This window comes from Lingula anatina, chromosome 9, assembly GCF_051362555.1.
Source record: "Lingula anatina isolate TDL-2025a chromosome 9, LinAna3.0, whole genome shotgun sequence".
Taxonomy (NCBI): Eukaryota; Metazoa; Brachiopoda; class Lingulata; order Lingulida; family Lingulidae; genus Lingula; species Lingula anatina.
The window spans coordinates 4,113,029-4,127,655 of NC_141775.1; the positions used below are offsets into that span (position 1 = coordinate 4,113,029).

At 35.7% G+C, this 14,627-nt stretch overlaps 2 protein-coding genes across 6 annotated transcripts; one reads left to right on the top strand and one right to left on the bottom strand.

Moving 5' to 3' along the window:
* Positions 1-73: 73 nt before the first annotated feature.
* On the bottom strand, positions 74-6,497 carry LOC106178228 (uncharacterized). Of its 2 annotated transcripts, none has more exons than XM_013561340.3 (4): positions 6,081-6,497; positions 3,331-3,490; positions 2,676-2,859; positions 74-1,958 (listed from the first exon to the last, which is right to left on the bottom strand). In XM_013561340.3, the coding sequence occupies exons 1-4, from the start codon at positions 6,495-6,497 to the stop codon at positions 449-451; spliced, it is 2,271 nt and encodes a 756-aa protein (XP_013416794.2). In that variant the 3' UTR covers positions 74-448. The 2 variants fall into 2 exon arrangements, with proteins under 2 accessions (XP_013416794.2, XP_086851079.1); XM_086994953.1 differs by having other exon boundaries at positions 3,319-3,490.
* A 361-nt stretch (positions 6,498-6,858) lies between these two features.
* On the top strand, positions 6,859-14,503 carry LOC106178259 (uncharacterized). Of its 4 annotated transcripts, none has more exons than XM_013561379.2 (9): positions 6,862-7,029; positions 7,355-7,424; positions 9,660-9,846; positions 10,188-10,274; positions 11,353-11,624; positions 12,128-12,187; positions 12,783-12,854; positions 13,093-13,321; positions 13,627-14,503. In XM_013561379.2, exons 2-9 carry the CDS (start codon positions 7,373-7,375, stop codon positions 13,934-13,936), a joined length of 1,269 nt encoding a protein of 422 aa, XP_013416833.2. In that variant the 5' UTR covers positions 6,862-7,029; positions 7,355-7,372; the 3' UTR covers positions 13,937-14,503. The 4 variants fall into 4 exon arrangements, with proteins under 4 accessions (XP_086851091.1, XP_013416833.2, XP_086851090.1 ...); XM_086994964.1 differs by having other exon boundaries at positions 6,954-7,029; positions 7,355-7,420; XM_086994965.1 differs by lacking the exon at positions 7,355-7,424 and having other exon boundaries at positions 6,859-7,029.
* Positions 14,504-14,627: the final 124 nt, after the last annotated feature.

Sequence of the window (14,627 nt, forward strand, 5' to 3'; positions counted from 1 at the left end):
ATTGGACAAAGCAAAGTGTATATGACCTATCAAATCATTATAAAACACAACTCGTGCAAAACTCCAGGTCCAATCAATTTCATATAAGACACTAACTTAAGTGCCGTCTTTATTTTTAATAACAAATTCACTCTTCACATCTAGAACTGTGCGCAATCCCCAAATAGTTAGACAACAACCAAGTCATACATATTTTAGGGGTGTATTATTCAATCAAATGTTGGAAATGTAGTATTTTTAATTTTTTTTATCAAATACTGTCAAACGCATCATGTTCATGTGACCAATGGTTTTAAGGGAGCTTTTATTAACATAAAAACAAATCTTCAAACTTTCAATAAAGTAAAAAAATAAAATAGAATAAAAATAAAATGTATAATTTTGTTCATGCAAATTACGCACTTCTTGTTTATGATATAACTGGTGCTAAGTAAATTCACTTCATAATTTATGATTTTATGTCCTTGTGAACAGCTTCATGTTTAACACATTCTCTCTCATAAGCGAAAACTTTCCTGCAATATTGGCAGTGGAAGGTCCTCACATTGGTGTGGATCCTCTCGTGGCTGTTACGTGTACCACTTTGTGTGAACCTCTTTCCGCAAAACCTACACTTGAAAGGCTTTTCTCCCGTGTGAACCCATTCGTGGTTAATAGCAGCATGTTTCTGCACAAAGTGTCTCTCACAGAAACGGCATTTATGTGGCCTTTTTCCAGCATGGGTCATTTCATGCAATATCAAGTTTCTCTTCCGAACTAATGCCTTTCCACAAACCTTACAAATAAATGGCCTTTCTCCTAAGTGAGTTCTTTCATGAAGAGTACATTTATTCATTGTAGGAAAGTCTTTACCACAGTACTGGCATATGTACATTTCTGGTTTGTAGGCCTTTTTATGAGTGCGTTCATGAGCCTCTCGATCCTTTTCATAAACTGAACACTTACATTTTTTACAGTAATACATCATTTTTGACACAGATTTGTGCTTTATTTTGTGTAAGTTGAGAAGCGCTAAGTAGCTAAACGTCATTCCACAAGCATCACAGATGAAAGGCCCATTTCCTTGTAACTTTTGAACCATCTTCTTGGTGTCAAATATCTTCTTTTTGGTGTCAACTATCTCCTTTTTGGTGTCAACTATCTCCTTTCTGGTGTCAATATTAGATTTTTTTGGTTTCAATATAGAAATCCAAGTAACACTAGACTTTTTCTCTGAATCCTTTAAAAGAGGCTCGTCTGTAATTTTGTTTTTCAAGGTAAGTTGTGGCTGAGAGACAAATGTGCCAATATCATGTGTGTTATTTTGATCTGGCAAGAATTGTCCTCTTTGAGTAGATTTCAATGAGCTTGCTAGAACCTTATTGGAAGAAACACTTGATATTATAGTAGTCTTATTGGTTGCTGTCTTGATAGGTATTTCACTCCAAACTACATTTGGTCGAGTAGAAACAGTGAAAGGGCTTTTTAAATCGACTTCTTTGTTAGGCATTGAATCTCCTTTTTGGGTTGAATTAGGACGCTTTGGAGCCCAAACAATCAAGTATTTCTTTACTGTATCTTTAACTCCACTAGAACCAACCTGTTTCATCGATGCATGTTGGTCAGTTTGTGTTGTTGGTATGATCTGTATACTTTTAGATGCTTCTTGTTGTCCTTTGGGATCAGAGACAGCTTGAGTAAAGGAATTAATGTGATTTGAATCTTGCTCCCTGCTAGTGTCAGAGACGGCTGGAGTACAGGAATAACCGTAATCTGAATCTTGCTCTCTTCTGTGATCTAAATCTTCCTCTCCTCTGGTGTCAGTGACTGTTTCAGAAATGGAGGTATTTTGCTCTGGCTCTTGCTGCATTCTGGTGCACAATTTACTTTGAGAATTGGAACTGCAATGTGTTGAACTGTGCATCCCTATGGTGTTATTTATGACTGGATTAAGAATATTGTCCCCACCATTACAGTAGCTGAAATAGAAAATATTAGTCAAAAGTTGTATATTCATTTATCAAACAGTATCATAAAGATAACATAACTGTTTTACTCTAAGTTTCTAATCTTAATTTCCATTAACTTTGAAGTTACATTTCAAGCAAGCTTGGATTCCATATAACACAAAACCACTTCTACTTGTTACTCACATGACTAAAATTAAGTCAAAATGCCAAGTTTGAAGGAGCAAACCAGATCAATCAATCCATCAGCCAAAAAAGAAACTTTAAAACTGCACCTCTTTCAAATTTTTGGTCAACCTAGTTATCCCCCCCCCCCTCCCCCAGTATATAAAAGTTGATAGTTGATGTTACTCCAGTACTGTACTCTGTGCACATTACATTATGTACGGACCTAGCTACACACACAACTGTATACACTGGTGGAACAATTTAACAACTGAGACAAGTTTTAACATTCAAGGGTTATTAAAAAAATAATTTAATTTAAATACATCAGGTTTCAAGCCAGTACACAGGATGGTTTCATGGGATTTGAATGAACTGCCCTTTTTTTGTGGGAAAAGGTCTTGTCTAGGTAAATATTGATCCAGGTGCACATAGATTTGAAATTAAAACTCAATGCCCCTTCTCCGAAAAAGAGAAATAACTGGTAATGGGCTGCTTTAAGTATACAAATTGTCAGAATTAACCAACAAAGATGATGGATATGCATTAAATGGCGGCACTTACTAGTCCATCAAAAATTTTGCCAGGTTTTCATTTGTTTCCAATTGTAGTCTATCTTTTAAAGCATTCCACCTGGGCAATTCCTGGCCAATGTTTATCCCTATTCCTACTTCTTGGAATTGTTCCAAGGGCCTGATGACATTTTCCCCTAACGGTGTTTCTTCTTTATCCAATTCCAACTGAAAACCTGATTTGATGAAAAATAGAAGACAAAGTAAGGGGAAGAGTTCCTAATATGGGGTAATTCTAATTTAAAATAAGTTTATTTTACCAAAACACTACTTTTTCATCACTTTTTTCTTCAAATGGTTAAAATTTGATTTAAACTAGTCAAATCAGCCCTGCTTTGTTAAGCCAATTTAAGTTAGTTTCAGCATATGGCTACACCAGTTCAAACTTCGCTATGAAGAACATGAACCATTCTACTTTGTAATAATTGTTTGAATCCACCTCTGCCTGTTCACAATCCAAAGCATGCCACTTTTCAAATTAGCATCATGCAATACTGAAAATATGTCAACAAAATCACTGATGAATTTGTACCATTTCAGTGAAGTCATAGAACTTCATGCGCGCTCTACCCAGGTAAATCAAGAACTTGTGGGAGAAAATGCGTAATAAAATCACAAAGGTTGTAGGGGCATACTTGAGTCAATACCTTCAGGACATTCTTCCTTTTCCTCTCCCCCTTTTATCTCTAAACTCCCTGTAAAATGAAAATTGTGGCCTGCCTCATAGTGTTCTTCATTCAGAAATTCTGCAGTTTTTTGGTCATCAGTGGCTTCTTCATCCATTCTCTGACAAACAGCAACTACCCCCTTGTAAATATAAATTGTATAAAAATGGCTTTAAACGCTTCAAGGCAAAAGCTTTCAAATAATCTTTAGAATTTAATTACAGACCAGGACGGTCAGTAAAAATTAAGATGCCTGTATGTAAATTAAACAGTTACAGGGTTATCCCCAAAAGATATCTCCATTTTTTATGTACAGACACAGATTGCCAGTTTTTTTTTGTAGCAAAAAAAGGGTCGACAAGGGCGACGAGGTATTTGGTGGGCTGAAGGTTGGACAGGCCACCTGACACTTTGGCTGCTTCGTGTGGGTCGAAGTAGACAAAATGGCATCGACCGAAATGGCCTTTTAATAGATTTGGTAGTATTAAGCATATCTTTGCATCATTACTTATAGTAACTGGCTCGCGCTGCCAGTAATTACGCCGCGGGATATTCAGGGCACAGACCGTGATCATAAGACATACCGCGAATAGAAAATAGAATTTAGAAAATAGACATTGCATGTGAATGAAGCCTAAGTGTATAGTGATGAATTAACTTGACAAGGTTATGTAAATATTGTACAGGTATTCCTTGTATATTATGTACAGTGTATGAATCATGCAATAGAATTTTTTGTTGGTGGGAGCTAAATTTGATCTTCTAAAAGATACTATATAAGGATGTATGGTGGATGTGGCATTTCTATTAAGTAGGTCAAAAATTTCCTTACTCGTATTGTTTCATGTCATGATATGTTGCATCACAAAACCCTAAGACACCGTTATTTTGATTTGGCTTTAGGGGATAAAAGTTGGCATTGTATAGCATAATACTTTATCTGTTACAACTTGTTGAATACTTGTTGTTTATGTTATGACCAAGGTTACAAGATCTAGACATTTCTTTAATTTCCCTATTAATCACTACAATCTATGACATGTAATAGATTTGTCTACCATCTAATGTGTGGGTGCGTGTTTGTGTGTGTGCGTGTTTGTATGGCACATGATTGCTCATATTAAACCAGTCAAACCAAAGTATTGCTCAAAGATTCAAGAATCCATAACTTCCTAAAGTTGATGCAGTTTTTCTTGTTTCGTAGAAAGCAAATTTATAACTGGGATATGTCTCAAACTGAAAATAGTTGTAAGGAAAACACTAATCCTCCGAGAAATCTCATCTCATGGCGTGAGAAGTGTTTCACTTTTTCTCTCTTAATATACCACATCCTGCAAAGTGGAGAAGTAAATTGGGAAGTAATTTTTTTTTTCGAAACACTTTTTCAAAACAGACCTAGTCATATTTGACATATAAACTGCATTGACATTTGACTTCAAGAGTTTTTGAGCCATCTCTTGTTCCCAATATTTGTATCCTTATTAAGAAACAGTTCACAAACCAAGATCAGAGCTACCTCAGCCATTGTAGAACAAATAAAAAAGTGAATTTGAGAAATAGATCATGTATCGTGATTTTTTTAAATTTGGGGGCCTCTTGATGCAACTTTTGGTGTTTAACTGACATATATGCTAAAATCTGCACATTCTCATAGATCAGTATTATCACCAGGCTTTATTTATTAGGGTGTATTACCATGGATATCATGAAAACACTGGTGGTGTAAACAGCACAGTCAAACTGTCCCTGTACCAGAGGTAGTGGTATCATGTTGTTCCCAAGTTGTAGTATGAAACAAATATCTCTGTTTGTAGTGGATGAATTCTTTGTTATACAATACATAGCACAGATGGAGTGGACTAGATATATGTACTGGGAAATATAGAAGTAGAAGGAAATTATATCAAGTTTAGGAAATTATATCTTGTGTTTTGTGAACAATTCTCGAGCCTCTTTGGGTGCTGAAAATACATGAGCCCTTTCATCAGCAGAACAGCTTGGCGCGTCCTCCATTTTACCTGCGGTAAGATCAAAAGCACAAATTTTCGAAAGGCTGTTCCGGCTACGTCTTAGCAAAAAATGACAAATAAACAGCTCATATAAAAAGAGAATTAGTTAAATTATCTAGGTAGGGGTTACAGAACTTTGCAAACTTCGTTATTCTAACTCTAAAATGCGATTAAAAAATTAAAATGCAAGCTATGGCTGCTTTTTTCGGTTTTCTGACCTTCTGTAACCCCTCACTCGAAAGGCTGATTCATCCTCTGCACGAATATGTGGTCAAATCCATGGAAATAACACCCGGGACGCCGTACGGAGCTTTTAGAAATATGCCGCGAAACGCGCAGGTTGAACAAGATGCGTAAATAGCGGGAACCAAACGAGGAAGTGAAATCACCGGCGATTTCTCGCGGGATTTTCATGGATGGAGGTTTTTATCGCAGAGATTATACATTGTTACAGATATTGCAAAAAAGCCCACTGAATGTACTTTCTAAATATGTTTTTATATTTACCATAGGACCCAAAACTTGGAAGTTATGATGGAAAACACACAGCAAGGTTAGATTTTTTCCCGCTTTCCGCTGTGTAAGCGGCGTGACCTGACCTCCCTACGTTTACTATCCAATCAAGGTGACAGCTGAGCGTGACTTTAACAGATGTTATCATACACACTGTCATACAAAATGTATAAACATATAGTCCACGATATTGAATTCATTGATACTTACATCTGAGTTCTGGACAAGGGGAAATACAACTTCTTGGCCCACATCTGGAACACAGTTTCCTACCACGATGGCTTTTCTAGTCCTACTCTCCGTCGCTTCGGCCCATGTCGCACTTGAAATACTGTTTGAAGTTCGCCTGGTTTTAACCGTTTTGCGTGACTTTGGTAAATCAACTGATGGTACTGCATCAATAGAATTACTATCTTTCCTGTTTGGCTTTCCGGATTGGAAGTGACAGCCACAGACTTTGAAGTTGTCAGTTATATCTTTCAATGAAATATCCGCACGACCAGTGGCACTAATCCATAACAATTTCGAACGTCTGTCCTTTGGAAATACAAAAAAACTACAAACATTGTCTTTTCTACCTCTCCGGTGGCTGCAGTTATACACGCAGCAGTTATCATGGCCACCCATGACCGATAAATGCAAAGAGCGGGAGATCTACTTTACATCGTGACAGCCGTCCATGAAGGCCCCTTCTACTCTTGCCCCCTGAGAAACAGTCCCGCACAAAATGGCGCGAACTGCGCATGCTCTCGATTTCGTGGAAAACACTCTATTTAACTCACAGGTTTGGTCAATCTTACTAAAAATGCAGGTTGAGTTCGAAAATCAGCATAATCGGGCCATTATTTTAGAAGCTATGCTGTTTTTTCACATTTCCTCAGATTCAATTCTTAGGCATGTTAACAGTCTCATTATTCTGAGTATGTGTCCTACTGTATTACATAATGCTAAAAGGCATAATGACCATCAATTTGATGAGCCGGTGGCTCCCGGGCTGCAGTCTTTCCCATTTGCTCCGTTTGAGTTCATCCACAGGGAACCGAAAAAACGAACACTTTTCCCTCCTACTTCGGTGACTACATCTAAAAACGAAGCAGCAAACCATGTTGGCAGCTTTAGTTCTTTTAACTGATTGAAAGAAGCAGTCGTGATGCGTTAGGTGAGATTACTGATCTTGTGCAATATCGATTGATAATTGTTTTCCACAGTAGGCTTATAAAAAAATAATGTTTTTTCTGGGTGTGGGAGTTTGTGAAAATCTCGTTTTTAGAAATTGGTGAGGCTTATTATTTTTTATTTGGGTACATTTACTAGTGTGTCCGGGTATAATATTGCGTTTCCCCTGATAGTTATTCTGTTGGCGTTCGAATGAATGAATTTAATGTTGAAAATCATGGATCAAATAAAAAGCCACTGATCGCAAAGAAACCACTGAATGTCTCACGGCGCCTTACAACGATCAAGCAAAGACAGGCCTTTTTCAGTCTACGGGGAGTGCAGAGATGAAAGAGGGAGAATACAAGGAACATCTCAGAATAAATGACTTACATGTAGGTACGTACCCCCCCCCCCCTCCCCACTTGTTATTTTTACACATATATGTTCCCTCATAAACTGCAACGGCCACATTGTTTTCACTCAGATCATCAGTTATGTTAGAAATACCCAATAGTTCTTCATCTATCATCTATCTTCGTTGACAGATTTTCTATGTAGTAAATGTGACATTTTTATGTACAGACACAGATGTGTCTGTACATATTGCCATCACCTGCGTCTGTCGTCGCCGATGCCGTCGCCGATGCCGATGCCGATGCCGATGCCGATGCCGTCGCCGATGCCGTGCACTTTCCTTGTAAACACGATAAGTGGAGGACAGTTTTATTTTTTGGCTTTATATTTACAGAGCTGATGAATATTCATAAAACGCAGGTCAAGTTCGAAAATCAGCATGATCGGGCCATTATTGTAGAACTTATGCTGTTTTTTCACTTTTCAGCATATATGCAACCCTGTAAACACATTTTAAGGAACACCGTTAGGCCTGTTGTCATGAAACTCACAGGAGTAATCAATCTTACTAAAACGCAGGTCAAGTTCGAAAATCGGCATGATCGGGCCATTACTTTAGAAGTTATGCTGTTTTTTCACATTTCCTCAGATTCAATTCTTAGGCATGTTAACAGTCTTATTATTTTACTAATAAGATACATAAAAGTGTTTGTTTGACATTTCCTGAATCTTTACAACATTGTTAGTTGATTATGTAAAAATGATGGTAAACTTGTTATCGTGTATTGTGTAATAAAGTGTCAAAAATGGAAATAAACTCATATCATTGCAGTTTGTCAGATGCAATCATTCACTATGTTCAGAATCTCAGGATGGAGGAAATTGGACATTTAACCCTGTTGTATTGATATTTTTCCCATCTCATCAATTTTCTTAGTTGATCGTATAAAAATGGCAGTAACCTGTTAATTTTGTTTATGTTAAAAAAATTGTTAAAAATGGAAAAAAAACATTTCAGAACAGTGCTGTCTTGTTTACATTTTGGCATTTTCAAGTTGTGACTTTGAAGTTCCATGGGCCTGAAGACCTTTGCTAGTCACATTTTCTGAATATCCATGATACTAATATTTTATTATTAAAAATTGATGGTCATTAAGCTGTTTAACATTATGTAATATTGCACCAAAATTTGAAAAAAACTTATTTTGGGCACTGCTCCCATGATGACCATTTAAGAAAAACCATGTCACTTACTGTTCTCAAACAGTACAGTAAATATGTACAGATGTGTCTGTACATATTGCCATCACCTGCGTCTGTTGTGGCTGGCGTTGCCGTCACTGTCACTGTCACTGTCGCCGTGCACTTTCATTGTAAACGCAATAAGTGGAAGGCAGTTTTACTTTTTGGCTATATATTTACAGAGCTGATGAATATCCATAAAACGCAGGTCAAGTCCGAAAATCAGCATGATCGGGCCATTATTGTAGAAGTTATGCTTTTTTTTCACTTTTCAGCATATATGCAACACTGTAAACACATTTCAAGGAAAACCAATAGGCCTGTTGTCATGAAACTCACAGGAGTAATCTATCTTACTATAACGCAGGTCAAGTTAGAAAATAGGCATGATCGGGCCACTATTTTAGTAGTTATGCTGTTTTTTCTTTTTTCAGCATATATGCAACACTGTAAACACAATATAAGAAAAACAGATAGGCCAATTGTCATTAAACTCACAGGAGTGGTCAATCTTACTAAAACGCAGCTTGAGTTCGAAAATCAGCATAATCGGGCCATTATTTTGAAGAAATGCTGTTTTTTCACATTTCCTCAGATTAAATTCTTAGGCATGTTAACAGTCTTATTGTTTTACTAGTAAGATATGTAAAAGTGTATGTTTGACATTTCCTGCATCTTTACAACATTGTCAGTTGATTATGTAAAAATGATGGTAAACTTGTTATCGTGTATTGTGTAATAAAGTGTCAAAAATGGAAATAAACTCATATCATTGCAGTTTGTCAGATTCAATCATTCACTATGTTCAGAATCTCAGAATGGAGGAAATTGGACATTTAACACTGCTTTATTGATATTTTTCCCATCTCATCAATTTTCTTAGTTGATCATATAAAAATTGCAGTAAACTGTTTATTTTGTTTTATGTTAAAAAAGTGTTAAAAATGGAAATAAACCCATGTCAGAACAGTGCTGTCTTGTTTTCACTTCAGCTTGTAGACTATGTACTATATTGTACATTCCATATCAATCCAGGTTTTCAGCAACAGATTAAAACGGAAGAAGAAACGCCATCTCAGGAAAATGTCATCAGGCCCTTGGAACAATTCCAGGAAGTAGGAATAGGGATAAACATTGGCCAGGAATTGCCAAGATGGAATGCTTTAAAAGATAGACTACAATTGGAAACAAATGAAAACCTGGCAAAATTTTTGATGGACCAGTAAGTCAAGTGCCTCTGTAAAGATATATCTACAGGTACTATATAACAAACTGTTTTTCATTGTCTTTTTAACCTTTTTTCTTGAGTTTTGTTAAAATTAAGAATAGCGATAGAATCTTTTTGTTACAACAGATCTAATGATCTGGATCTGCAAGTTCAATTTTAAACCATATTTTTTCAGATGTATGCATTTTTTAAAATAAAAGATATATTATTTAAGAACTCGGAATGTAAAATGGTTAGGGACATATCTTTTTGAATTATATTCAGTTTGGTTTGTTAAATATAAGTAAGTTTTCAGGTATTTACTATTATTATCAAACTTTTCTTTTTAATTCCAGCTACTTAAAGAATAACACACTCACTTTAAAACCTTTTGACATTTCATACCTCCCTCCAGATAACAATATTGCAGAGGACATTGATAGGTTAGTTAAGATAGTTAAGATAGTTATCTCCTCTGAAGTTGTTTATTGATTGAAAATGAAGTTTTCATATAATTATGTTTGACAGTTACCATGTGACTGAGAAATTTTATTATATACTGGTACAACAGCCTGGTTGCATTGAAATTCCTTGTTATGATAAACTGTTACTTTAATTCAAATTGGCATGAGGCAATGCACTTTAATAAAGCAATACTTGATTGTGGTATGGGGCAGTGAGAGAATCTGTGGTTTCTCAGTGATTTTTCATCCATGTTCTGGGCACAAGCAGTGTTTATACTGTCTATTAACTGTTATGATGATGGATTCATTTCTGAAACCAACAGATCAGTGTATTATCTAGCAAGTACAACCAATAGCAGTCATTTGAAAATGCCAAGTCACTAATTAGTGGATTAATTAGTCGAGGGAAGGTGTGTGAATTCCTGAAGGTTTAATCATACTATAGAATTGTCATAGATGTGGTTACTTATGTCTATATACAATTCAGAACCTAAGAACAATTAACTTTTCATATAAAAGTGCCCCGTTTGATATTGTCCTTCTGAAATGTTCAGGAATACTTTACACACTAATTACTGGATTAATTAGTCGAGGGAAGGTGTGTGAATTCCTGAAGGTTTAATCATACTATAGAATTGTCATAGATGTGGTTACTTATGTCTACATACAATTCAGAACCTAAGAACAATAAACTTTTCATATAAAAGTGCCCCGTTTGATATTGTCCTTCTGAAATGTTCAGGAATACTTTACACATTTTAATTAGAAATGGAATAGATCATCAGATCCAAGTATAGGGAGGGGTTGCGCAACAATTTGTGAGTGAAAATTGGTTGTTTTGGGGTTCAGTGAGAAACCCCAGATAAGATCATACCTTTACATAGGAACCTCTTAGGCTTTCTTTGTTTATTACAGGCATCTGATGTTCCATTCATTTCATTAACGAGCGCCAGGAAAGTGAAAAAGAAAAAAGCAATAATTCCTCCATTTTTTTTTTTTTTTTTTTTTTTTTTGTTACGTCTCTAGCTTTTAAAATAATTTCTTTCTTTATCTTTAGCAACAGTGAAGTTGTGGATTCCTTCCCCTGTGACAAGTGTCATCGAGTATACACCAGGAGAGACAGCTTGAAAAGACATATGAAGAAGCACAGTTCAACTGAAACATATGATTGTGACCATTGTGAGGAGACATTTCCTGAAAAGCAGGCATTGCAGCGGCATCTCCAGAAAAAACATTCTGGAATATTACACCCTTGTTCTCAATGTGATAAAATATTTTACACCAAAGCAGGACTCAGGACACATGAAAATTCACATCGTAATATAAAATGTAATCATTTTATTGTAGATTTTTAGGGGAAGGTATTTTTTAAAATTATTTATTTGATATATGAAATGCTCATATAAATAAGCACACACAGGAAAAAATCTTATGTCTGTGTTAAATGTAACTGAGTTTTTTGTAAATTATAATAATTTGTGCATTTTTTAACACTTCTTCAAATTTTTGTTTTAAATTTAATGAAACACTCGATAATATTGACTTCCAAGTTACTATCCTCACCAGATATGCCACATTTATTGTTGATTTTACTCAGTCTTGTAAAAATAAGTTCACTTAGGATCAACTGATCCCTTAAAACAAACCGATCTTGGTATGGATGAGAAATACGGTATATTTCTAAATGCTCTTGACAGGTTTAAATGGCAACTTTTCTTGATTTTTCTCTATTAGTAAATTTGTTCACATGTATTGTGCTGCTATTCATAAACTAGCAAAAGTAAAAGGCCACAATGGAATATAAAGTCTCACATCTGCCATATTTATTACAGTTCTTGAAGATGGTGTCCCCAAAGCAACTACTTTGTCAGATGTTCCAGTTGATTTAACTGGTAAGTGTTTTCATTCTTTTGAACAAACCCTTGCTATTCAATATTATAAGTTTCTCATCTACTAGTGATTATTTAAAAGATTGTGTTAAAACAATTAGGGGCATAAACTTTCTGTGCATGGGGGTCCGCAGAAAATTTTCCAGGGGTGAGGGGGTGGGAGTCAAAGTCATTGAAGGGGGAGATAATGATTGACTGGGTACCCGCAATTAACGTGCCTGCCAAAATTCCAGGGGGGGTCAAGTGACCCCATTGCCCCCCCCCCCCTGCGGACGCCCATGTTTATGTGTTTGAAATTTCCTATATACATTCACTGCATTGTGCAGAGCTACCGATCTTTCCCAATTGAGACCTAAAAGGATGAAAACCTTCAAATAAAAGGGCCTTATCTCGATATTTTCTTCTGAAATGTACAGGAAAGCATTGTGGTCTGCATGATGGCCAATGTTAAACATTAATTCCATGTGCAAGGATGGGTCAAGCAATGATTTGAGGATAGCCTGAGTTTTTTTTTTTTTTTTTTTTTTTGTTTTGAGAAAAATAAGATTTGGCAGGAATATCACGGATAGCATAATTTAAACCATTTTCATTATTTCAGAGTGTACCAGTAATCCAATTCCTCCATCCCCTGATGAGACCAGAGACGCTGTGCCTTCTGGTGCTGACGAAGGTAAAAATCTGTTCACCCTGTGGTACTTCAAGTTAAATTTGATCAGAACAGATTGAGCTCAAGTCTTAAAGGATGTAGTTAAAGGATACAGTTTAAATAAATTTTGACAAGTTTTGTTTTGACATTTTTAATTTATTTTTTTTTCAATCAATCTTATTATTCATTTATTTATTGATATTAAATAATTTATTTACTGCTATTAATAGCTTGATTCTTGTGATTTGGATTGCTATTCCAGATGGTTCGGGAATGGTTTTCCAGTGTAGGGTGAGTGGGTGCGAGCGGGTGTTAAGCTCAAAGTGTGCTCTACAAAAACATAACAGGACCCACACTGGTATTTACCCGTTCAACTGTCTGGAATGCCCAAGGGGGTTCCACGCGCGGTCTGCCCTGGAGGACCACAGAAGGTCCCGTCACAAGGAGAAAAGGTTCCATTGTGTGCGTTGTAATAAGACTTTTTGCACTGGGTGTGTATAGTTTATTTATATTCTGATGTATTTTCATTTGTTTTCTCGTTTTGGATATGAACTATTCAGTATGTGCTTTAACAAGAGAAGACATACTGTATGAGGAAACTCATGAATGTGCTTTGAAGGTTACTTATTGGTGAGATGAATGGTCAAGTAGGTTGTTAAAATGGAGCAATGTTTTTTGCTTTTATTTATTAATTTTTTTTATTCACTAAAAGTTGTCAAGTAAACATTTTCATTTTGCCAAATAATGCTATTTCATTAATACTTTGTCACAATGTCATTTTGTTTTCTTATTTCAGCCAAGGTCGCAAGCTTCATGAGCAGCTTCACAGAAATGAGTCGCACCAGTGCCACTTATGTGAGAAGACATTTCCTACAAAAATATACCTCAAAATTCATCTGAGGACACACATAGAGAGTTTTGAATGTACGATATGTAAAAAAAGTTACACAAAGGCAAGGCATCTGAAGGACCACATGGCCTTTCACAATAATAAAACCTTTGACTGCAACAAGTGCACATTCAAAACGAATTATAGGCAATCTTACAATCGTCATTTAAAAGCACATAAAAGAGAAATTCAGTCTATTCTTTTATCCAAGTATTGAAATGGACCTCTTGGATTTTACGTGCATTTTTTAGGACAATACAGCCAATGGGATATGAATCTGCCCGTTTGACAGCTTTCCTGAACAGGGCACTTGCAGTCTTCTGTTAACTAATGTGAATTTTGACACAAAAAAATCCTGTTATGTGTACCTTTTAGGTTATTTGTTTCCAACTTTCCAACCTGTACATTTATAGGTGTTATTTTTATCTCACTTTTCTATTTTTCATCCTCAAAATTGACTGACTTTTCTCAAAATTGTGTCACTGCTCAAGCAAGTGAAACTATCCGAGTCTCCTCAGGAGTACCTTTTTGCCTGGTTTGCCTTCGATCTAAAAAAAAATTTCAAAACTGTTTAAAGTTTATTTTTGGTGTCAAGTGGTTCACAAAATTAAAGAAAAATCATGCCACATTGGTAATATTTGATTGAATAAAATATTACTTATAATGGAAAATTTTGTGTCTGTACCATAAAATGATAGCAATCCTGAATTTTTGCTGTTATGCTTGTTTAACATCATATGTTTAAAAAATTCAAATAAAACAAATTTTGTCTACTGAGCCTGTTTACAGATAGTTCCCATTCTTTAATAAACATCAATATACTTATTTTGTCTGGCCTAAAAAAGTATTTTACTTTCAGTGTGTTAGTTGAGATATTTTGCACATGTATGTGTATTATCGGTTGCTAT

Excerpts from the sequence above, each read along its gene's own strand:
- LOC106178228 (XM_086994953.1), bottom strand. The coding sequence starts at position 6,497 with ATGGGTGGCCATGATAACTGCTGCGTGTATAACTGCAGCCACCGGAGA. Across the intron at positions 2,860-3,318 it reads TCCTGAAGGTATTGACTCAA|GTTTTCAGTTGGAATTGGAT; the intron begins GTATGCCCCTAC and ends TCATCAAATCAG. Across the intron at positions 1,959-2,675 it reads GCAAAATTTTTGATGGACTA|CTACTGTAATGGTGGGGACA; the intron begins GTAAGTGCCGCC and ends TTTCTATTTCAG.
- LOC106178259 (XM_013561379.2), top strand. The coding sequence starts at position 7,373 with ATGAAAGAGGGAGAATACAAGGAACATCTCAGAATAAATGACTTACAT. Across the intron at positions 7,425-9,659 it reads AATAAATGACTTACATGTAG|GTTTTCAGCAACAGATTAAA; the intron begins GTACGTACCCCC and ends ATATCAATCCAG. Across the intron at positions 13,322-13,626 it reads AATAAGACTTTTTGCACTGG|CCAAGGTCGCAAGCTTCATG; the intron begins GTGTGTATAGTT and ends TTCTTATTTCAG.